This window comes from Rhinopithecus bieti, unplaced genomic scaffold, assembly GCF_001698545.2.
Source record: "Rhinopithecus bieti isolate Rb0 unplaced genomic scaffold, ASM169854v2 scaffold_2350, whole genome shotgun sequence".
Classification (NCBI taxonomy): domain Eukaryota; kingdom Metazoa; phylum Chordata; class Mammalia; order Primates; family Cercopithecidae; genus Rhinopithecus; species Rhinopithecus bieti.
Window position 1 is genome coordinate 57021 of NW_016803902.1, and position 23351 is coordinate 80371.

The following is a 23351-nucleotide window of genomic DNA, read 5'->3' on the forward strand; positions in this document are numbered from 1 at the left end:
AAATTATAAATTTTTATGTATATATAATATGTAATATATAAAATGACAAGTGCCGTAAAGGAAGAATGCTAAAGAAGGAAGAGTTTTAGCATGCTTTATCTAATTACGGGCAAATAAATATCTTTCTCTAGTAACTTTCATGATGAATTAGAATTATGGAGTTACTAAAGTGTTATAATGTCTATAATTCCCCTTTTAATTTTATTTTTTTGAGAAAGAGTCTTGCTCTGTAGCCCAGGCTGGAGTGCAATGGCACGATCTCAGCTCACTGCAACCTCCACCTTCCAGGTTCAAGTGATTCTCCTACCTCAGCCTCCCTGGTAGCTGGGATTACAGAAGCGTGCCACCATGCCGGGCTAATTTTGTATTTTTAGTAGAGACGGGGTTAGTCTCGAACTCCAGACCTCAGATGATCTGCCTGCCTCTGTCTCCCAAAGTGCTGGGATTACAAGCATGAGCCACACCCAGCCTTATAATTCACTTTTAAATACTTCAATGTAGGAAGTATGACAAATACATAAGCTGGTTTTTATCCTTACCCTTAGAGGCAACCAGTTAACATTTCAATTACTTTTAAAAAATCACAAAGAGTGGTTAGTTAGCCTTTGAAAGAACTGAATTAGGTGTTTGCACTCCAGTGTACCATATAACAAATTCATACAACGTTTGCTGAATTTGCATCAGAGATCTTGTTAACTAGCCTGAGGGATATCAGAAATAATTTTTTTTTTTTTTTTTTTTGAGACGGAGTCTCACTCTATAGCCCAGGCTGGAGTGCAGTGGCACTATCTCCGCTCACTGCAAGCTCCGCCTCCCAGGTTCACGCCATTCTCCTGCCTCAGCCTCCCGAGTAGCTGGGACTACAGGCGCCCCCCCCCTCGCCCCGCTAATTTTTTTTTTTTTTTTTTTTTTTTGTATTTTTAGTAGAGACGGGGTTTCACCATGTTAGCCAGGATGGTCTCGATCTCCTGACCTCGTGATCCGCCCGCCTCAGCCTCCCAAAGTGCCGGGATTACAGGCGTGAGCCACCACGCCTGGCCAGAAATAATTTTTTATTGATGAAATAGAGTTCAAGATATTGGCTGGAAATCATACACTGGCACTCTTGCTCTTGCAGAACAAGGTGTAAGAATTGGCAGGCCCAGCAGTTAACAACTTTTAGGGCAGCACTTTGTGCTGGACTTTGCACCTAATCCAACTAGAAGGCTGGCTGAACTCTGACTTTAGAATACGGCTGAAACTGCCTCCAGCAGATATTTCATGCAAGTATTTGTCAGAGTACCTACAGGATAGAGAGATGAAATTTCACCAAGCATACAAGAACAAGTTCTACAACTTTTTTTGTGCCTGCTTGCTAAAAAAACATACATCTGTGTGGCATATTTTGATCTGGGACTTGCTTTCATTATAGCATCCCACCAGGTAGGGGAGGTTATGAAGAGGTTAGTAGAGCTATCTTAGCTCTGTTAGAAGTTTCTTGACAATTACAAACTCCAATTGGCTTGGAAAGAGTAGTGTATTTCTAGGATCTTTCCATTCCTTTTAAATACAGAACACTTCATGTAACATAATTATTTCCTAACTTTCTAAAATAATTTAGTGCAAAAATAACCTTAAAAAACTAAGTACTTCTGAACAAGAAACAGAGATTAAAAGCTAAGTATTCTTTTTTTCCCCCCAGATCAAAGGAAAGTAGAAACTTACCTAAGATGTAAGAGTTTGGGGAAAGACAAAGATTGGGAGGATCCAACTGTATGATCATACTGAGGTTCTGATCTAGAAAGTAAACACATCTGTTAATGAGTTTATCTGTTAGAACATAAAATTATACTTTTCCCAATACAGGGTAATTTTTGCCTCCAAAACAAATTCAACAGCCTAACTACATCTGCCCTTATTCAACTCACATTAATCATAGGAAAGGTAATTCTCAAAGACTTCTTTGGTTTTCTGAATCTTTTAATAAAATTTTCAACTTCACTCTGAAAAGAATAATGAAATCTTTTTTTTTTTTTTTTTTTTTGAGACGGAGTCTCGTTCTGTCGCCCAGGCTGGGTGCAGTGGCATGATCTCGGCTCACTGCAAGCTCCACATCCTGGGTTCACGTCATTCTCCTTACTCAGCCTCCTGAGTAGCTGGGACATCAGGCATGCCCCACCACGCCCAGCTAATTTTTTTTTTTTTTTTTGTATTTTTAGTAGAGACGGGGTTTCACCATTAGCCAGGATGGTCTCAATTTCCTGACCTTGTGATCCACCAGCCTCGGCCTCCCAAAGTGCTGGGATTACAGGCGTGTGCCACCGCGCCTGGCCAGGTATAATAAAATCTTTAACACTTATAGAATATCAGAGATTTTCACCCAACCTCTATATATAAGCTCTTCAAACAATCCTAACAAGCCATACAAATCATTACCTTAGAGTAATCACAGGGAGAGGTGGCAACGAGAGGAGTTTCTTGAACTGATGTGTACTTATAACTTCTCCATCAAAGTTCACTTCCCACATCCTAGAGCCTGGGCGAGCACAATATATCAGAGGTTGCTGGCCTCCAGAACATCTTCCAGGAAAGAAACAAGCTCCATATTCTCCATCTCTTTCCTTGTTTCCAATTTTCCAAAACTTTTCTCTAACATCCAGAAAGGACGAGAAAGCAGATTTACTTATTAAAAAAAGGCAAAAACAATGGCACTACAAATCAGCATGGGCATAATAACTCCACTCACAATGCCTTCTCCTTCATTCATATTAGCAATATACTGAAAAAACCAATAGAATGGAAAGATCAAAATAGGGTTCTGGCTCTGGTTTGCCATTAGCTATTTCTGTGACAGGAAGCAAATCATTTCATATTAGTACTTAGTTTATTAGCCACAGAATAAGAGGCTCAGAATTAATGTAAAGGCCCCTTTCAAATCTAAAAGGTGAATGCTACCGAACTATTCCGTACATCCTTGAACCCTACTAATTGCTTCTAAAGTCACTTTGTAAAATGTTCTTTGGACACTCTATGGAAGCTACTAATCTAGTTCTCTAACCCTGTCTCCAAGTCACTTCCTCACCACAAACACCCAATAAACTTACTTTTTCCTCAAAAACCCAGGTCCTTCTGAAACTCTGCACCTTGGAGTATTCTGCTCCCTTAGGATTACATGAGTTAGATATATAAAAGAGCTTAGTACACTGCCTGGGAACATGTAAGGTGATAATGATGAGGGAGATGTCTCTTCCTAAAAACTCTTGTTACTTACTCTCCATGATTCCATCATTCCTCCTCAGAAACTTTCCCTGATTCCCATATATGGAATTACATGCTTCCTATGCTTTGCTTTCATAGCACTTATGACATGATATATGGCAATTATGTCTATTTAAACAGCAAATCATGACTTTTTAGGGCAAAGGACACTTCTTATTCCTCTTTGGTTGGATTCCCAGTGTGTAGCACAGTGTCAGGCCTACAGAAAGCACTCAATACATTGTAGAGTTCCATAAACTCAATCTCTTTTATTGAAGAGTGATCTAGTATACTCTCTAGCATGAATTTACTAGATAACCTCTGATAATTCAGTAACTACTTCTGTAGTTACTTGTTTTATGAATAAAATATAACATTTGCTTTACTTTAAGAACATTGGTGTAAGAGTGCTTTGAAATGTATACAGAGCAGTACAGTAAGTAGTGGTTGTATTACTTATATTCCTTATTTGGGAAATAAAATATATTTCTTCCTTATTTTATATATTTTATGGTACCTAATACGGTGCTAAGGATCTGGAGGAATATAATAAATGTTTGCTGAGTGAAAAATGCAATCAATTCATTATCATTTGTATCCTCATTAATCTTACTTTCTATTATTTTTCAAACAATATGTCACAGGCCCAAAGTTGAGTATTTTCACATATGCTACCTTAGTTAATCCTTAACACTAAATTTACATGAAGCAAAGTCATATCTATCACTTTGGCTAGTCACTAGGAGGCCTAGCTTTTAAAAATATATATATATACTGTTTGTTGGGAGGGAAAATAGGTTGAAACAAAAAGATTTTTTAACATAAGTATATATTTTATTATACTATCCATGTCCCCAAAAACTGAATTCTAGCTAACAGAAAGTAAGCACATCTAAACATGTTATTTTTACAAGAGGTTCTAGGCTACTGTCATCCAACTTTAGTTATGAAACAGGTACACGGGGGTTGATTACACAATTCTCCCTTCTTTTGTGTAGGCTCAAAACTCTCCATGACAAATTTTTAAAAGGAGATGGTCCTGAGAAATATGATAGCTGCCAGGTCCAGTGAAAAAAAGAATGGCCAGTGAAAATTTCCTTGCAGTGAGAATGGCTGAGAACTTTGGCACAGTGATGCATAATATTCATTTCTAGCTGTCTGCTATTCTGCTCTGGTATTTCACAGCTACCTCTAATGCACTCCTTTGCCACTCATTGGACCTCTGGCTCTATCTACCCTTGAGATTTTGATGAAATATTTATCTTCGTAAAGCTCTTATTCTTCATCCAATTTTACCCTTTAGTAAAATTCTATTAAAATAAAACAAATCTTGAAAACAACAAAACTCAAAGAAGCCTTCCTGCTTCCCCACATAAAAACAGGCCTTTGGCCGTCTCTCATGGCACTTAGAATACACCTCACCAGCAACGGGCTCATGGAATACTTGTCTTAGTCACCCACTGGACTGTCTTAGACTCCTCTACCTCCTCTCTGCTCTCTAACATCAGCTTGCATACAACTGATTTCGTAACATCTGTAATAGCCAAGGGCAGTGGTTCTTGCCTGTAATCCAAGCACTTTGGGAGGCTGAGGCAGAAAGATCGCTTGAGCCCAGGAGTTCAAGACCTGCCTGGGTAACATGACAAAACCCAGTCTCTGAACAAAATACAAAAAAATTAGCATGGCATGGTGGCATGTGCCTGTAGACCCAGCTACTTGAGAGGCTGAGGTAGGAGGATCGCTTGAGCTGGGGAAGTCAAGGCTGCAGTGAGCCACGATCACACCAATGCACTTCAGCCTGAGTGACAGAGTGAGACCCTGTCTCAAAAAAACAAAAAAGAAAAGAAAAGAAAAAAAAAATCTGTATAACTGATTGATGGGGCTTGGGGTAGATAACTTCTAAGTTCCTCCCATTTCTAAAAGTCTGCATTTCTGATGACTAATGGATGGTCAATATACCTCTCAGTGTCACACAAGAAGGATCGAGTTAGTGAAGATATAAGTAGCCTTCCATCCAAATAATCTAACTGTACAACACAGGAGTCAACTGTTGTTATGGTCTGAACAGGAAACATCACAAAAGCAGCAGCTGCCTAAAAGGAATGTGAGAAAGAAATAAAGTTTATTTAATCATAACATACACATGTGATCTCTTCCTCTTTACCTTGTAAATGAAAATAACTTGAATAGCAAAATAAAATTTTCAAATAAGCCAAAATTTAATTTGCTTGTAAGGATATCAAAGTGTTCACTCACTTAAAAGTTTGTATCAGGCCGGGCGGCGTGGCCAAGCCTGTAATCCCATAGCACTTTGGGAGAGCCGAGACGGGCGGATCACGAAGGTCAGGAGATCGAGACGCATCCCCCTGGCTAACCCGGTGAAACGCCCGTCTCCCCTACCTAAAAATACAAAAAAAAAGCTAAGCCGGCGAGAAAGTGAGCGGGCGCCTGTAGTCCCAGCTATCTCGGGAGGCTGAGGCAAGGAGAAATGGAGTAAAGCTCCGGAAGGCGGAGCTTGCAGTGAGCTGAGATCCGGCCACTGCACTCCGCAGCCCCAGCGACAAGAGTGAGACTCTGCTCAAAAAAAAAAAAAAAAAAAAAAAAAAAAAAAAAAAAAAAAAAAAAAAAGTTGTATTAAATAATATGGTACATTAACTGCAGAAGGGAATTCTTAATGTTTGTGATCATCTAATCTTACAGGTTAGAATGAAAAAGATGAAGCAAGCTTTAGAACCTGTTAGTCAGGCGTGGTAGCACAGATCTATAATCCCAGCTACCCGGGAAGCTGAGGCAGAAGGATTGCTTGAGCCTAGGAGCTTGAGGCTGCAGTGAGCTTTGATCGCGCTACTATATTCCAGCCTGGGCAACAGAGGAAGAACTTGTCTCTAACTAACTAAAGTTCTGGAGTATGTGAGAGAATTTTTCACCTGTAGATAGTACTTCTCCCTTTGAGAAAAAGACAAAGTACGTTTACTATGTATAGGGTTTCTATATTTTAGATCCAAAATATATTAAGAATCAATTGATAACTTTGATAGGTCATGATGGCAAAAACCAGAAAAATATTCTGATGTGTCCATTAAAACAAAGTAATTAAGCCAATAGCCAGGTGCAGTGGCTCATGCCAGTAATCCCAACACTTTGGGAGGGCAAGGTGAGTGGATCGCTTGAGCCCAGGAGTTTGAGACCAGCCTGGGCAACATGGCAAAACCCTGTCCCTACAAAAAATTTTTAAAAATTAGCCAGGCGTGGTGGTGCATGCCAGTAGTCCCAGCTACTCAGGAGGTTTGGAGTGGGAGGATTGTTTCAGTCCGGGCGATCAAGAGTGCAGTGAACCATGATCTCACCACTGTACTTCAGCCTGAGTGACAGAGCAAGAACCTGTCTCAAAATAAAACAAAATAAAATATAAAATAAAATTAATTTAGCCAATAGTAGTTAGAGCCCTTCTTTTCGGCCAGGATCCTAAACAGAAATAAGCCAATGCGAGACAAATCCCTCTACTTCTGCTGTAATGGCCTTGGAGGACCAGGACAATGAGAAGCTGGTCTACTCTGTCTTAATGACAGACTGGAGCATTCTGTTAGGGTAAAATGAGTCAACCCTTCTACTCAGAAATAACTGCAGCAGGAAGCCTGAGAACCTGCAGAGCAGAGCAAAGCCCGAAGGTGTCTTCAAGATTCCATTCAAAATAAATTATATCCATCCTGATAAAAAAATATTCCTAGACCTATGAGTTTCTTCTACATAAGAAGCGGAGAAGACCAGGAGCCTGAGCAATTGGTGTCATTTCTATGTCTGTCATTTTATTCACACCAATAATAAATAGATTTCTTTTCTTTCTTAATAGCCTTATACTAAAGAATGCTTTAAATGAGCCATGCAGGTGAATCAGGAAGAACTGCAATAGAAAATGTGCAAAGTACTGAGGTTAGCTCACAAAAGCCACTCTGTAACAGCATTGAGCTATAACAGGCTACCATATATGTACTATATAAAAACAGGTCTCCTCAAAATCTCCAAGTCTGGACTCTGGATTAGTCTCCCAAGAAATACAGTAGATAAAAATCACAACCTTTAATTGGAAGTTTTATAAGACAACACCTTGTATCTCACTACATACACAAAGAATGGGACTGCTTCTCACCTTTGCTTGTTTAGAAGTACTGAGTTTGATGGCAGAAACCTTCCCAGTATGATCACCTACAAAAACTCTAAGAATAGCTGTATCCCAACAGACAGCTGTGACGCTTCGGCCTTTGTGTTCTGAAGACACATAAATTTGTTCTGGTTTCCCACGACGCTCTTGATTTAATTCCCAAACAACTACAAGACCTTGACTGCAAGAATTGAGTCACAGAGGCAAACTTTTGGCAATGATGAACAAGGTACAATTTAATTGCATCACAGTATCAACTATATTAAATACATATGCAACTCTTACTCTTCAGAAAAGAGGAAGTATTATAAAAAGTCAAGATATTAATTTCCTTGTTTTAGTCACCAAACCAGTTTAATAGGAGAAGTTAAATGATCTAAATTATCTCTGTTCCCTTTCTCTTTTAAGGCCTTTGAAATGCTGTAACCTCAAATTAGCATTTTCTACAAACACTCGGATGACCAGCTGTCCGTTCTCATCTGCTGGGTACTGAGAGATTTCCCGAGACACAGGAATTTCAGCGTTAAAACTAGGACAATCCTAAGCAAACCAGGATGGTTGGTTACCCTAACAAACACATTAAATAAAATAATTAAATGTGTCAAATTGAAATGCATTTGAAAAAGGTCAGTTTTAGAACAGATTCTTACCTGGTAGCTACAGCAACATAATCATCATCATGTAAACAACAGGCAACTTGAGAAATTGCACCTTCCTAGAGCACAAAAGAAAAAATATTTTTTAAATCTCAAGTTTTACATTATTATTTATTTTTATTTTTATTTTTTTTTTTGAGACAGAGTCTCGCTCTGTTGCCCAGGCTGGGGTGCAATGATGCAATCTCGGCTGACTGCAACCTCCACTTTCTGGGTTCAAGCAATTCTCCGGCCTCCACCTCCCAAGTAGCTGGGATTACAGGTGCCCACCAACACGCCCAGCTAATTTTTGTATTTTTAGCAGAGACAGGGTTTCACCATGTTGGCCAGGCTGGTCTCCAACTCCTGACCTCAGGTAATCCACCCGCCTTGGCCTCCCACAATGCTGGGATTACAGGCGTGAGCCACCACACCAGGGGAAGTTTTACATTCTTTTATTCCAAATGATTATTTATATTGGAGAAATTTGCATTTATGAAAGAGACTCCAAATGGTATACGACAGAGCTGTCCTTAATCTTACCCTGTGTGAAAGAAAAAGCCTGTGCTTCCAACCTTCTTTCTGAATGAGATGGAGTCCTCCTCCTGAACTGCCCAAAGCCAACCATTTCCGAGACACAGCTATGCTCGTGCACTAAAAACATGTAAAGAGAAGTGTAAGATGATCACAGCTACTTAACCAAATGGACTATCCACTGAAAATAAATACTGAGGATTTATGCATCAGGCTCCTTCCCTCACTTTACCCTCTGCCTAAATGGACACAACATGACACTTACTCTCTAATTCTAGAATAGTAAAAAATACTGAAGAAAGAACATTTTGTTTTTAAACTTCTAAATGAATCTCACAAAGGCTGAATAGGCTCCACCGTGTGAGTAATTTTCCCTTGGCAAAAGCTGGCTGTTAGACTGTTCACATTTTGTGTAATTTGGCTAGGTCATTCCAATGCTAACTACAACAATGGAAGACCAAGGAAGTTACCAGAAGATAAAGCAACCATGTTAAACATTCATTCATTTACAACACTTCTAATCTGTACAAATACCACAAAACATCCGCAAGTCTTAGGGTAGGTGAGACTCCATCAGAGAATGCAGTGGCCATGCTGTGCCCAATACCCTGTGGCAAAGTTATTAGTTGGTTGACTAAGAGACATTCCCAATCCTCTTCAATTTTGCTGCTTTTCACTACAGAAGTTGGAAAACCTAAATATTCACCTTCCCAGTTCCCTAGTTGCCAAGCGTTGCCATGTAACTCAATTCTAGCTAATATGACCAACACAGCTGAAGGCTTCTCAGGAAGGGAAGCTTTACCTTTCCAGATAAGAGGCAGAGCCTGTAGAAAGCCTTTGCCCTTTGCCCCCACTTTCTTGAGATGTTAATGAGAATAGTAAGACTGGAGACAGGACACATATTGCAAATGCAACTAAAAGCTAACATATGTACAATGGTAGAAAAGGAAAAATGGGAGCCAGTTATATCATTGGGCCACTACACTAAACCCAGAACACTAACCTCCTATGAGATTATAAACATCTTTACCACTTAAGCTCCTATTAATAAGTTACACCATACTGTAACTTGCAGCTGAAAAAATGTCTGATGTCAAGCCTCAAAACTGTTACTCATATTATTTTGTCTATCACTTCCTATTTTTCCCTTTCCTCAGATGCTAGTATTTCCTTTAGGGCAATAGCAAAAGTATAAAAATGAAATTATTTTGGTACTGGTTATGAAACTTTGTTTTTTACCACATCATTCCTGAGTTTAATCAAAATAACTCAGAGATTGAAGGAAGTACATAGTTCTGTGAATTCCAAGGACAATCAAAACACATAGCTATTGAGAAAAGAAAAATAGCTCAGGGCAGTTTGAACTATGTGAAGTATGCAGGTCCAGACAGAAATGAATATATCAGTCATGCCCCCACTCTCGGCACCCATGCCTGGGGACAATTGCTTAAAGTCATTTTGTCACTGACTAGCTGTCTCGCCTGTTAACTTCATGTCACTGAAATCTGTGATACTAAGAACAGTGTATAGCCAATCAATAGTTTTTGTTATTTTAACATGTTATTGGTAAACAACTCAGAATCTGCCTCCTTTTCCTTTAAACATCCACTTGGGCTGGACAAGGTGGCTCACGCCTATAATCCCAACACTTTGGGAGGTCAGAAGTTCGAGACCAGCCTGAGCAACATAATAAGACCCCAGCCCTAATTTAAAATTTTTTTATTTTTAAGAAAACCAGGCCAGGCATAGCAGCTCACGCCTGTAATCTCAGCACTTTGGGAGGCCGAGGTAGGAGGATCACGAGGTTAGGAGATCGAGACCATCCTGGCCAACAAGGTGAAACCCCATCTCTACTAAAAATACAAAAATTAGCTGCATGTGGCAGTGTGCACCTGTAATCCCAGCTACTTGGGAGGCTGACGCAGTAGAATCACCTGAATCCAGGAGACGGAGGTTGCAGTGAGCCAAGATTGCGCCACTGAACTCCAGCCTAGGAGACAGAGCTAGACTCCATTTCAAAAAAAAAGGCCTGGTGCGGTAGCTCATGCCTGTAATTCCAGCACTTTGGGAGGCCAAGGCTGAAGGACTGCCTGAGCCCAGGAGTTTGAGACCAGCCACAGCAACATAATGAAACCCTATCTCTAAGAAATTTACAAAAATTAGTCGGGCCATGTGGTGTGGTGCACGCCTGTAGCCCCAGTTACTTGAGAGGCAGAGGCAAGAAGACTGCCTGATGCCAGTTCAAGGCTACAGTGCACTGCAGTGTGCTATGACTCAGCTATGATGACTGTGAATAGCCACTGTACTCCAGCTTGGGCAACACAGTAAGACTGCACCACCCCTTGCCCCACCATCCGTTTCAAAAAAAAATTCACCCAGCACGTTGGGAGGCTGAGGTGGGCGTATTACTTGAGGCCAGGTGTTCAAGAACAGCCTGGCCAATATGGCAAAACCCCGTCTAAAAATTCAAAAATTAGCCAGGCATGGTGGTACACACCTGTAATCCTAGCCTCTCTGGTGGCTGAGGCACGAGAATCACTTGAAACCAGGAGGCAGAATTTGCAGACAGCTGAGATGGTGCCACTGTACTCCATCCTGGGCAACAGAGCACGACTCCATCTCAAAAAAAAAAAAAAAAAAAAAAAAAAAAAAATCCACTTGTAACTGCTGCTAATTAAAGTGTATATTTAAAACAACTTTTATCTATGTTCCCACATTGTAATCCTCAAGCTTGGCCCTAATAAACTGTCTGCTTATATTATTTTTGCCTTTGTCTCTGTTTTGTTTTTTGGGGTTTTTTATTCCTTTTGGGACAGAGTCTTGCAGGCCGGGCGCGGTGGCTCAAGCCTGTAATTCCAGCACTTTGGGAGGCCGAGACGGGCGGATCACGAGGTCAAGAGACTGAGACTATCCTGGCTAACACGGTGAAACCCCGTCTCTACTAAAACTACAAAACCTAGCCGGGCGAGGTGGCGGGCACCTGTAGTCCCAGCTACTCGGGAGGCTGAGGCAGGAGAATGGCATAAATCCGGGAGGCGGAGCTTGCAGTGAGCTGAGATCCGGCCACCACACTCCAGCCTGGGCGACAGAGCGAGACTCCGTCTCCAAAAAAAAAAAGAGATAGAGTCTTGCTGTGTCACCCAAGCTGGAATGCAGTGGAGCGATCACAGCTCACTGTAGCCTTAACCTCCCTGGCTCAAGCAATCCTCCCAAATCAGCCTTCTGAGTAGCTGGACCACAGGTGCCCACCACCATGTCCAGCTAATTTTTGTATTTTTTGTAAAGATTGGATTTTGCCATGTTGCCCAAGCTGGTCTCAAACTCCTGAGCTCAAGCAATCCTCCCACTTCTGCCTCCTAAATTATTGGGATTACAGGTGTGAACCACCAAGCCAGGGCACTTGCCTCAGCTTCTTCCTCTTAGGTCGACATTCTGCCCAGAGTGAACTAACTTTTGCTTTGCTCCCTAAAATGAGGGTTACACCAGACTCCCTGTTTTGGAATGACTGTAGTATAACTGCAATGACTCATGTTATTCAAAATGTAACGGGGTTATTGGGGCTCAGCAACCAATACCCCAAAATATGGAGCTTTGACATGCTGACAGTTCTCAGAAGTTGCCTCAAAATCAAAGTCCCTTTAACCTTGCCTCGTTTCCACCTCTCCACCAAGCACAGAGAGGGACTCTCTCCATAGGAATTTCCTTATCTGACCAAGAAAGCCTCTTTCCAAAAGGCACAGGCTCAGTGGCTCATGCCTGTAATCCCAGCACTTTGGGAGGAGGCAGGAGGATTGTCTGAGGCCAGGAGTTTGAGACGAGCCTGGCCAACATGGTGAAACTCTGTCTCTACTAAAAATACAAAAATTAGCCAGGCATGGCAGCAGGTGCCTGTAATCCCAGCTACTCGGGAGGCTGCAGCACAAGGCTCACTTGAACCCAGGAAGTAGAGGTTGCAGTGAGCCAAGATCATGCCACTGCACTCCAGCCTGGGCAAGGGAGTCAGATTCTATCTCAAAAAAGAAAGAAAGAAAGGAAAGAAAGACAGAAAGAAAGAAAGAAAGAGAGAGAGAGAAAGCTTCCTTCCAAAAGAAATGCAATTGTCCTAAACGCTTTCCCTAGGGATCTCATCAAATTACCAGGAAAGATCAACCACTAGAGAAGAGACTGGGAGTGATCATCATACCCAGACAGACTTTTCATTTATTCTTCTGAAGGCAGCTCCAAGAGTTCATCCGGGGGATTTTACCTGATTGTTCCTATGCAGCTCCATCCCTCACCTTCCCATGTCTGCCTCCCACTTGCTAGGTCTATTCATTCTCCCTAATGATTTATTGCTACTCAAAACAATCACCTACATTCTCCATATCCCCACTTCCCTATGAAAGAGGGTACATATAGCCAGGCATGGTGGCTCACTCCTGTTACCCCAGTGCTTTGAGGAGGCCAAACGCCAAGGCACAGGATTGCTTGCAGCCAGGAGTTAGATGCTATCATGAGCTATGGTCTCACCACTGTACTACAGCCTGGGCAACACAGCAAGACCCTATCTTTACAAAAACTTTTTAAAAATTAGCCTGGCACAGTGTCGAGTATGTTTAGTCCCAGGTACTCAGGAGGATGAGGCAGGAGGATTACTTGAACCCAGAAGTTTGAGGTTACAGTGAGCTAGGATCTCCCCATTGCACTCAGGCACAGGCAACAAAGAGAACCTGTTTCAAAAGAAAAAAAAAAAAGAAAAGAAGATTTTATATGCCTTTTTTCCTATTAATCTTACTTGTATTAGTTGATTTTCAGCAAACCTTCAGAGGGTGAAGGGACAGTTTTCTCTTGGTCTTTGTGGGATATACTCATATATACCATTTTATTTTCAATCAAATACATTAGCTTCTGAGAGAAGACAGCAACACTAACGGGAAAATGAAGCAAGTCAGTATCATGGTTTCCAGGGATGGTAAATTAGAATTCAAAAGATAGCTCAAAAAATAAATCAAGAAAGAGCTATGAAAATTACACCTCTACGTAAAGTGTCAACCTAAAAGGAAGAAGTTGAGGCCAAATTAACATCGAGTTTATCTGGGCGAAGTTTGAGGACTGCAGCCTAGGACACACTTCCAAGTTGCCTTGGTGAATGCTCTGGAAAACAAGAAACTCAAGTTCTCAGAAGAGGCTGTTTGTCAGGAATTCTCATTGGCTTACAGCAATAACATTGATTAGTGATTGGCTATACACTTTTGAACTATAAGGTATACTGCATTTTATCACTACTTGGTGTCAGTTAGTCTAGTGCCCACATAGCAAGTAGCTTCAAGAGGTAATTAATTAGCTCAAACAAGAGTGATAAGACCTGTAATCCCAGCACTTTGGGAGGCCAAGGCGGGCTGATCACAAGGTCAGGAGATCAAGACCATTCTGGCTAACCTGATGAAACCCTGTATCTACTAAAAATACAAAAAATTAGCCAGGCATGGTGGTGGGTGCCTGTAGTTCCAGTTACTCGGTAGGCTGAGGCAAGAGAATGGCGAGAACCCAGGAGGCGGAGCTTACAGTGAGCCAAGATCGTGCCACTACACTCTAGCCTGGGTGACAGAGCGAGACTCCGTCTCAAAAAAAAAAAAAAACAGTGATAAAAGACTGCTGTTTCACTCCAATGCTTCTCTGGGCCTGACAATTTTTTTTTTTTTTTTTTTTTTTGAGACAGAGTCTCACTCTTTTGCCCAGGCTACAGTGCAGTGGCATGACCTCGGCTCACTGCAACCTCCACCTCCCGAGTTCAAGTGATTCTCATGCCTTAGCCTCCCGAATACCTAGGATTACGGGTACATGTCACCTTGCCCAGCTAATTTTTGTATTTTTAGTAGAGACAGAGTTTTGCCATGTTGGCCAGGCTGGTCTTGAACTCCTTGCCTCAAGCGATCCTCCCACCTCAGCCTCCCAAAGTGTTGGAAATACAGGTGTGAGCCACCACACCCAGGCTGGGCCTGATAATTTAAAGGGGCTCACATTCCTCACATAAAAAGTTTATTTTCTTTTTTTCTCCCCAGGAAAGTATGACTAGGACAGGTAAGAACACCCAAGATTCCATAAAACGTTAAGGAACTAGAGGGTAGGAGCACAGTAACAAAGAGTACATGACAATGAAACTGATACAAGGATCAATAAATTCACCTTTAGACGACTGGAGTCCAGCCGCAGGGCTGACAGTAATGGATCCAGAGATTCAAACTCTGCAAGAACATGGCTGTAGGACTCTGGTATCACTGGCACAAAAGTCATTTAGCCAGAAAGCTGAAACTTGTTGAATGATAGATACAGTATTCCTTACCTGAATAAAATCCACAAAAATATAATTTAAGAAGCCCTCCATTCATTTAACATGCATTTAACAAATATGTGGAGAACATAATGAAACATGAGAAAGTCCCCACTATACAGGTACTTAGAAAGAAAACACATACAGGTAACATTGCATGCCACACAGTGCGTTTACATTGTGTCATTCCCTGACTCTAAAACTCCCAGAGTAGCAGGTACGGATTCTCAAGGCCCTCCATAATCCTATCCCCCTCTATTATCTAACAGTGTGAGTAAGCAGAATAGGCAGAGTAGGATTTAGGAAAATTGGCCTGTCTCCTCTGAGGCAAAACAGTAACCCTGTTGCTGTATTTCTATGAGTAGTAAATCTTCTGTCTTTAGGAGTCTTTCATTAAAATGCAATCTTCCATAAAGGTCTCAACTTATTGTTATCAGCAAACCCTACAGTTATCAGCTAACAATTTAACAGTGCTTAATAGGAATAGGCCACTAGACTCCTCTCTCCAACCTAGCAGGGGCTTAGTAAGTGAGGTGAATGAATGAACAGATCTACTAAGTGAGAAGGTACAGGGAAATAGAGCACAAGGAAAAATAAAGAGCTTCAACAAAAGAGACTAGATAGGACAGAACAGGGATAAGAATGCAAGGTAACAAATGCCAAATAACCAGTGAGGACTTTGCAAAGTAACACAAGAGTTTTCATGTGTTCTCCTACTCTCAAATGCACTTTTATGTCCAATTGCAGCAATTTCCAGAAAAAAAGAAAATAAAATTCTCCCCATAAATTACAACTTTTCTCAATCACTTGTTACCTGCCAAATTTAGAAAGCAAATTAATACAACAGAAAATTCATAAACTGTTTATACATTCTCGTCATTTGTTCATGCTTTATGTTTTTGACTTTTTTCCAGAAACATATATATTCAATCACTCATTTATTCAACAGATTTGTACTGAGCACCCACCTAAGTGCCAGACATTATTCTAGGTCCTAGATATGATAAAGTTCTAACCCTCAAAGAACATACTTTCTAGTGGCAAAACGAAGACTATAATATTTTTTATTGCACACATATAACACAATCTGATTTTCTGCTAGTAACACTGTTCCTAATACAGCTTGACCTCTGCAAGGAGAATGATGTTCAGGAAAAAAAAAAAAAAGTTTTCACATGCCTGTACTCAAAGTATTTGAGAATTATTGATCTAAGAAAATCTTCCTTCATTCTTTTCACTCATTCATTTCATTCAGTACCTAGTAAAGTACCAGGCACAGTGGTAAAAAAAGACAAGTAAAACAATTCCAGAAGTCAGTCAGTTTATAATAAAGAGAAAAAGGCAAATACTACACACACACACACACACACACACACACACACACACACACACACACAGTCTTATGAGGGAAACATAAGCAAACTGCTTTGTTAGAACTTTACAGGACGGAAGGATCACATTGAATTAAAGCGAACCGAAGAAAACTCTCTAAGGAAAGTAGTGCTGATGCTGACTACGCTTTTATCTCAAGGAAAAGGGAAAGGGTAGCAGGTAGGGCAGCAACATGCAAATATATAGAGAAGAAAAAAATGCAGAATATACTAGAAGCATACAAATTTAGTCTTTGATTGAAACATAGGATACAAGCAATGGAATAATGAAAGATAAAGCTGGAATCATAATTTGGGCCCAAGTTACAAAACACTTTGAATTTCAAACCAAAGAGCCTGAACTTAACTTGGCAGGCAACAGAAAGGAATTGAAGAATTTGGTGTTGGGAGGTCGCATAATTTCTGTAAAGTGCTGTGGGTGGTTAGACGCTAGAAAACAAAGACTTGAGAAAAGGGGTGGGTGGTACGAAAATGAGGATAAAACATTTCAATTACTCAAGAAGTCTGGTAGAAAAGGAGAAAACCTCTCTGGACTTTATTATTGGGGAGACTCTTCAACAGATTTTTAGATAGTAGCTAAAAGTAGACTCTAAAACGAAAGGGACTGAAAATACAAGAAAAGTATTTCGGTACAGGATCCAAGAGATGGAAAGGAATGATAATATCATACTGTCTCCTCTACGTGTCATCTTGAAAGAAACTCCAAAGTAGATAGGTCATTTTGCCTTAATCTCGGTGAAAAGAGAATATCCTGGAAGTTATAATATAATGGGGTGGGGGGTGGGCTGGGGAGGGGACACACCTAGTAAGTTCTACTGAAAAGAAAAAAAGAATTTAACAGAAATGAGAATGGACAATAAAAACAGCAATAAGCAATGCCAATTCTAAGAGAAGCTGCTGGATGGAAGTGTTAAACCAACTCTAACTTTATGCATTTATGTTTACTCTCCCTGAAATGACTGCTTCCCCTCCAGATCTTCTTATCCAAACGTATCCAGCTTTCAAGATCCCACATGAGCCCTACTTCCTAGAATTCTCAAGATGGAAACAGATTCATAGGTAATTCAGTGAACATGTCCACCTAATTCAGAAATTAGTTTTGCCCTAGGTCCCCGAACATTTTCAGCAATGGAAAGAAATCACTCACTCTCATGAAGCTGCCAACTCCAGTCCTCCACAGGGCTCATTGTTATAAGGTTCTTTTTAATACTGTGCTGAAGCCTGATCACTTAGAGCTCTACCATTATTCCTAATTGTATGTAGCTTCTACATTTGAAGGGAATGAGCTGTCTCTTTCCAAAACAATCCTTCTGTATTTCAAAAGTCTTACCAGGTCTTCTAAAAATTTAACATTCCCAGTTCCTCCATCACTCCTGACATGACATTTTCCAACCCTCTGTTCCAGTCAACCTTCTACAGAGGCACTTTAGTTTGTCTAAAAATGAGGTGCCTGGTGCTGAGCATAATACTCCTTAAGCAGTTGGGTGAGCCCAGAATAGAGCAGAAACACTAACTTCCTGGATCTAGACACTAAGTTTCTATATTACAACCTAAAATAGTATTAGTTGTGTTTAAGTGGCCATGTTACACCGTTGATTCAACAGAGCAAGTGGTCGACTAAAACCCAAAGAAATTGTTTACATAAATAAAATCTTCTTACCCAGTAGCTACATATAGTAGAACTAAGCTCAAATTGAAAGCTGCTATTAATCAAATGCAACAATGGATACAAAAAGTACCTAGAAATGTACAAACAGTATAAACAGGAACAGCAGAATGCTGATAATTGCCCAAGTTGCGTTAAGTGTACATGAGGGTTCATTTTATTATCCTACTTTTGTCTAAGTTTGAAATTTTCCACAATAAAGTTTTAAAAGTATGTACTTAATACTGTACAAGCCTTCAATAGCTCTATTTCTTGAAAATCTTGTTATCTCCTCCCTACTTCTTTTCCCAGCCTCATTTCCCATCTTAACCTCTCTCCTATTCTCCAACTACATTGGACTCAACTCTTTTTTTTTCCCTTTCATTCTATAAACTTGCTGTGCCTCCATAGTTTAATACATGATGTTTATGGAATCTTCCCACATTTACCAAAACCCTATCTTTCTGCAAAGCTGAGTTTAAATGTTACTTCTATGAAGTGACTCTACCAATAACTAAAAACATAGAAGTTGACGACAAATGCTTAACCAAAGTAAATGAAACAACTTTTGGAAGACTAGCTTGCCCAAGGACCACAGAACTCATAAATGGTATATCTGAGATGAGAATACACGTCTCCTGAATCCAAATCTCATTATCTTTCCATTATCGTAAAATAGTTCAGTGTTTGTTGCTCACACATCAAATGCAAATATGTTCTGTTTTGCCCCAGTAGGTGCGTGGAAGAAAAGAGGAGAAAGAAATACGAGAGCAAAAATTGAAGAAATGAGAAGGAGAAGTTGCCGACTGTCTCATTTTCACAATGGGATCTTTCTAAGAAGAAATGATCAGAAAACAATTCTCTGCCTCAGACAGACAAATGGCGACTGACTCATTCATACATTCATTCATTCAACATTCGAGTGCCTTCTATGTTCCAGGACCTGAACACACATCCAGGCCAGTACCTCGCAGCTCTCAGTGGATCGGATCTTGGCTTCCGACTTAGCGCCGGGGAACTCACCGCGCACTAACAGCAGAACATGCACTTCAGTCTCACCTCCCGTTCCTCCCCTTCCTTGCTGACGTCATCCAGGAGAGCCGCGGACCGGAGACAACGCTACTACCGGCACTTCCTCATCACGTGACGAGTCACGCCCCCTGCTTGCGCGTGGTCCCTCCCCCTCAGGTCGCGGTTGCGATTACGCTCTCTACGGCCTGTAGCCGGAGGGCAGTTGCGGGCGGAAGACACGGCGCCGACTGGAACCAGAGGAGCTCTAGGCCAAATGGTTGGGCCAGCCAGGATCCCAGGACCCTTCGCCGCCCGAGACCGGAGAGAGGAAACGAAACAGGCGGGAAACCGTGGGGGAGGGAGGGAACTAGCGGAAGGTGTCATGGCGGCCGCGCTCTTGAGTCACGTGCCTAGGGCCCGCCTTGCTACTTCCGGTCACGTGCCCTCGGACTCTCGCAGCCAGCGATGGAGCCGAGACCCCCCAGTAACAGAGGCGGTGGCAACTCCTGCGGCCAGTGGGTTTCAGCTTCTTCCCAGCAGCGGCTCTAAGAAGCGCAGCGGAACTCGACCGGATCCAACCCAGTTAGTTACTTCCTGTCTGGAGTTGTAGCTTCCACCTGGTAAGTTTAGACCGAAGAATGCGGACGGGCGGGTTGGTGGGCGGGTGAGGAGCTGACAGGCCTGGGGGCCGCAGGACGGCGTGGATTCTACCCCTTTTCCAAGCGTCGCTGTCGGCGTCCTCCCAACGCCCAAGCCTACCGTCTTGTTTGCCCTTATCCCGAGGCGAGGAAGAGGCGACCCCTAATCTACTTGTCTAAAGGAAGCCTCCTCTTCCACTGAGAGCAGGTTTACCCAAAGCCAGGATCAGATTTGGCTTAGGAGAATGAAGCGGAGGCCTCTCCCAGACAGAGAAACCCTTCCCGTCAGGAAATGTGCTGTTGAGTCTGGGATTCTGTAAGAGAAAAGCTCTCACCTTGGTGTCTGCACACCTTTTGCTTCCACCTGTCAATCTTACCTCTCTTAAAAACCTTCTTAACACATGGGCCAGTCCACACATTCCTAGTTTTGGTCATTTGATTGTGGTGAAATGATGAAAAATAGACCATGAGGACCTGGATATATACATAATTATTTTGTAAATCCCCCAATGTTCTCAAAGGCCAAATTGAATAAGGAGGTGACTTTTTTTTTTGTAAGAGACACGGTCTTGCTCTGTCGTCCTGGCTGGAATGCAGTGGCGTGATAATAGCTCACTGTAACCTCGAATTCCTGGGCTCAAGCGATTCTCTTGCTTAGTCCTCCCAAAGCGCTAGAATTATAGGCATGAGCCACAGTGCCTGGCCCCAAATGACTCCTAAACTCCCCTTTTAGCGTCAGTAAAACGGGGAAAGGAGATACAAAAAATACACCTTTCATCCATTCGAAGACCAGGTCCTAAAACAAAAAATAGTGGTTTGAATGAAATATGCTTTGCAGTGAGTATTGACTCCATACAAACCAATATCCAGACTTGTGATTTTCAAACGTTTTAAAGGAGTGGAACAATTTCTCCCCATGAATTTGTACCTGGAACCCAATATATAAAAAGCAGCATGCTGTGGTGGGAACTAAGTTTAAGAGGGCCAGGACCCACCACTCCACTTCGCCTATATCCCAGAGGCATCTCTTTGGAACACAGTTTGAAAACCACTGAACTGGACTTAGGTCAAAGTTGCCAGACTTAAGATTTTTTAGACAAGATTTTTTGGACTTAAGCCAAAGTTGCCAAACTTAAGATTTTTTAGAAGACAAAACCAGCCGGGCGCGGTGGCTCACCCCAGCACTTTGGGAGACCGAGGCGGGCGGATCATGAGATCAGGAGATCGAGACCATCCTGGCTAACCCGGTGAAACCCCGTCTCTACTAAAAAATAAAAAAAAATTAGCCGGGCGAGGTGGCGGGCGCCTGTAGTCCCAGCTACTCGGGAGGCTGAGGCAGGAGAATGGCGTGAACCCGGGAGGGGGAGCTTGCAGTGAGCCGAGTGAGTCACTGCACTCCAGCCTGGGCAACAGAGGGAGACTCCGTGTCAAAAAAAAAAAAAAGACCAGAGCAGTTGAGATGGAGAGGTCACAGCCACAGGGAAGGTAACCTCTAGTAGCAGGCCTTTGACTTACAGAAGGACTAGACTCTGGAGAGAACTTTGTACCTGTTAGTAGGCTTAAGTCCCTCATTCAGAAAGGAGAAAAAGGAGATGGTCTGCTATCCTCACTCAGTCGACTTTTTTTTTTTTTTTTGGAGACGGAGTTTTGCCCTTGTTGCCCAGGCTGGAGTGCAATGGCGCGATCTCGGCTTACTGCAGCCTCCACCTCCCGGGTTCAAGGGCTTCTCCTGCCTCTGCCTCCCGAGTGGCTGGGACCGAGGCGCATGCCACCATGCCTGGCTAATTTTTGTATTTTTAGTAGAGACGGGATTTCACCATGTTGACCAAGCCACTCAGCCGACTTGTAGCAGTGCAGCAGATTGGTAAGTTTGAGTCTCTCCTAATTGATATTAAATGCACATTGCGGTACAAATGTGGGGAAAAAAACAAAGCAGATTCAGAGAGGTCTTTTGAAAAATACTAGGAAAATTGGTGCAGTGTGCGAGAAGAATCAGTTAAAAGTAGTGAAGCCAGCTACCAGGGACCAGCACCAGTCCTCAGTTGTGAATGCTTCCTGTGTGTACTGCGCTCAAGGCTTGTAACTTCTTGCTGGTACCGTGTGTCCTGCCCTCTGATAACCTGCTTCTCTATGCTATTTTATTCCCTACCATCAGAATGTTTTCTGGCATACCTTGAGCTTTCCCAGCGTTTTGGGTACCATTTATCTCTGCCTTGTGGATACTGCTGATAGAGATGTCTTTGCGCCCTTCCTTTCTCTTTCCTGCCTTCAGGGTGGCAGTATCAGCCATTGACCTAGTAGTTCCTCTGTTCACGACTTTGATTACCAACTGATTACTCTTCAACCAATTTTGGTAATATGCTTTTGTTAGCATGCAGTATTAGTGGAGATGAGCATATTTTCCTCTGTCATGCATCTCTGTCGCATTTTCCTCCTCCTGCCTCTTCCCTGCACTGCTGTAAAATGTGCAAGTGCTCAGTCCTAAAATTGCCACATCAGTTATTCTCCTTAATATCTTCCTTGTCTGTGAAATTATCCTTAAAACAGTACATTTTGGTCACTCTTTGCATACTTATAAAGTTAGTCCCTTTAATGCTGAATTGTTAAAATACTTTTGGATTGCTTGATGGCAAGCGGCATTCCAAATCTCCATTTTTGTGTGCTGGCAGATGTAACAGTGCTCTCTAGTAATCCTCCTTTCAGAGGATGATTTCTCTTTCACTTGTTGCTCCCTATCTCCTCTCCTCCATTTATCTCTTGCACATTGGAAAAGGGGGTGTAGGTAATGGAAATGCAGAGGTGCAGTGATGTAAAGATTTGTGTTCAGTCAGTTCAAATTCTTCCCTATCACTGTACCCTTTTAAGTGCAAGATCCAGTTATTAGAATCTGTATGAGAAATGGTACATTGATCTGTGAATTGAGAACTGTAGTGGTTCTTGGAGTTTAGGCAAGGATGTATATGCAGAGGTTTTTTATTATGTCTTACCAAGAGATTGTATTCTTTTAACAGCAAGATCTTAAATGATGTCATTGATATTTCTTGGACTCTTCTTATAAGCCAAACACTATATTACTGAGTGCTGTGTTACAGAGAACCCAATATATGTGGCCTCTGGTCTCCCTTATGAAGCTTGCAATCTGTCAGGAGATGTATACGTTAAAAGAATTACACTAAAAATTATTTTGTAGTAAGTGCCATGAAGAAAATAATAGGAGACTTTAGCCTGATAACTTTAGCTTAACATACCTGAAAAAAAAAATGAGTGAAAGTTAGCCAGTTGATGGGAAAGGAAGAGAATGTACAAAGGCCCAGAGCAAGGTATATGAATTTAGATTCAGACAAATACATTTTTAACTGCAAATAAATTAATGCCTTTACTAGAGATCTTGCTAAATAAAGAAGATATTTAAATAAAGAAGTCTTAGACTGTTTCATAAAGTAAGTATTGTCTTTTAGTAAAGCCAGATCTTCTTTGACCTGATCTGTTTAAATGTAGCCTACACCAATAATTTTCATGAATTTCTATGACTCTTATAGAGTTCTCCTGGGAAGAAGTGTTTGCCACTCAAGGAATACACTCAAGAAAAACCTGGAAATCACAGAAGGCATTGTAAGATAGCTCCAGTGATTCTATTAAACCTCCTGAAATTGGTCTTTGAACAATTTAGAGGTGCTACAGATGACCAGGAAAATTTACCAAGCAAATTAGTTGTGAGACAGTTGACCAGTTATGCCCAATGTTCAGTAATTTATCTCAGATTTCTTTCTTTCTTTTTTTTTTTTTTTTTT

The 23351-nt window shown here is 41.5% G+C and overlaps 2 protein-coding genes across 15 annotated transcripts in view; one reads left to right on the forward strand and one right to left on the reverse strand.

Moving 5' to 3' along the window:
- The window catches only part of HPS5 (HPS5 biogenesis of lysosomal organelles complex 2 subunit 2), a 46411-nt gene extending 27311 nt beyond the window's left edge, over positions 1-19100 (reverse strand). The window contains exons 1-8 of one of the 10 annotated variants that reach the window (XM_017857939.1): positions 18879-18969; positions 14731-14887; positions 8575-8685; positions 8047-8111; positions 7385-7577; positions 5197-5330; positions 2416-2628; positions 1705-1776 (exon numbers count right to left, since the gene is read on the reverse strand). In XM_017857939.1, the coding sequence (XP_017713428.1) occupies positions 1705-1776; positions 2416-2628; positions 5197-5330; positions 7385-7577; positions 8047-8111; positions 8575-8685; positions 14731-14838 (896 nt within the window). In that variant the 5' untranslated portion in view covers positions 14839-14887; positions 18879-18969. Of the gene's footprint in view, positions 1-1704; positions 1777-2415; positions 2629-5196; positions 5331-7384; positions 7578-8046; positions 8112-8574; positions 8688-14730; positions 14888-18878 lie in introns of those variants that run through there. The other 9 variants (XM_017857957.1, XM_017857948.1, XM_017857989.1 and 6 more) reach the window with 9 other exon arrangements.
- Positions 19075-23351, forward strand: part of GTF2H1 (general transcription factor IIH subunit 1) — a 49195-nt gene continuing 44918 nt past the window's right edge. Inside the window, exons 1-3 of one of the 5 annotated variants that reach the window (XM_017858033.1) lie at positions 19077-19542; positions 21361-21424; positions 23100-23172. The gene's annotated coding sequence lies outside the window, so the exon portion shown is untranslated. Of the gene's footprint in view, positions 19543-21360; positions 21425-23099; positions 23173-23351 lie in introns of all 5 variants that reach the window. The other 4 variants (XM_017858040.1, XM_017858020.1, XM_017858027.1 and 1 more) reach the window with 4 other exon arrangements.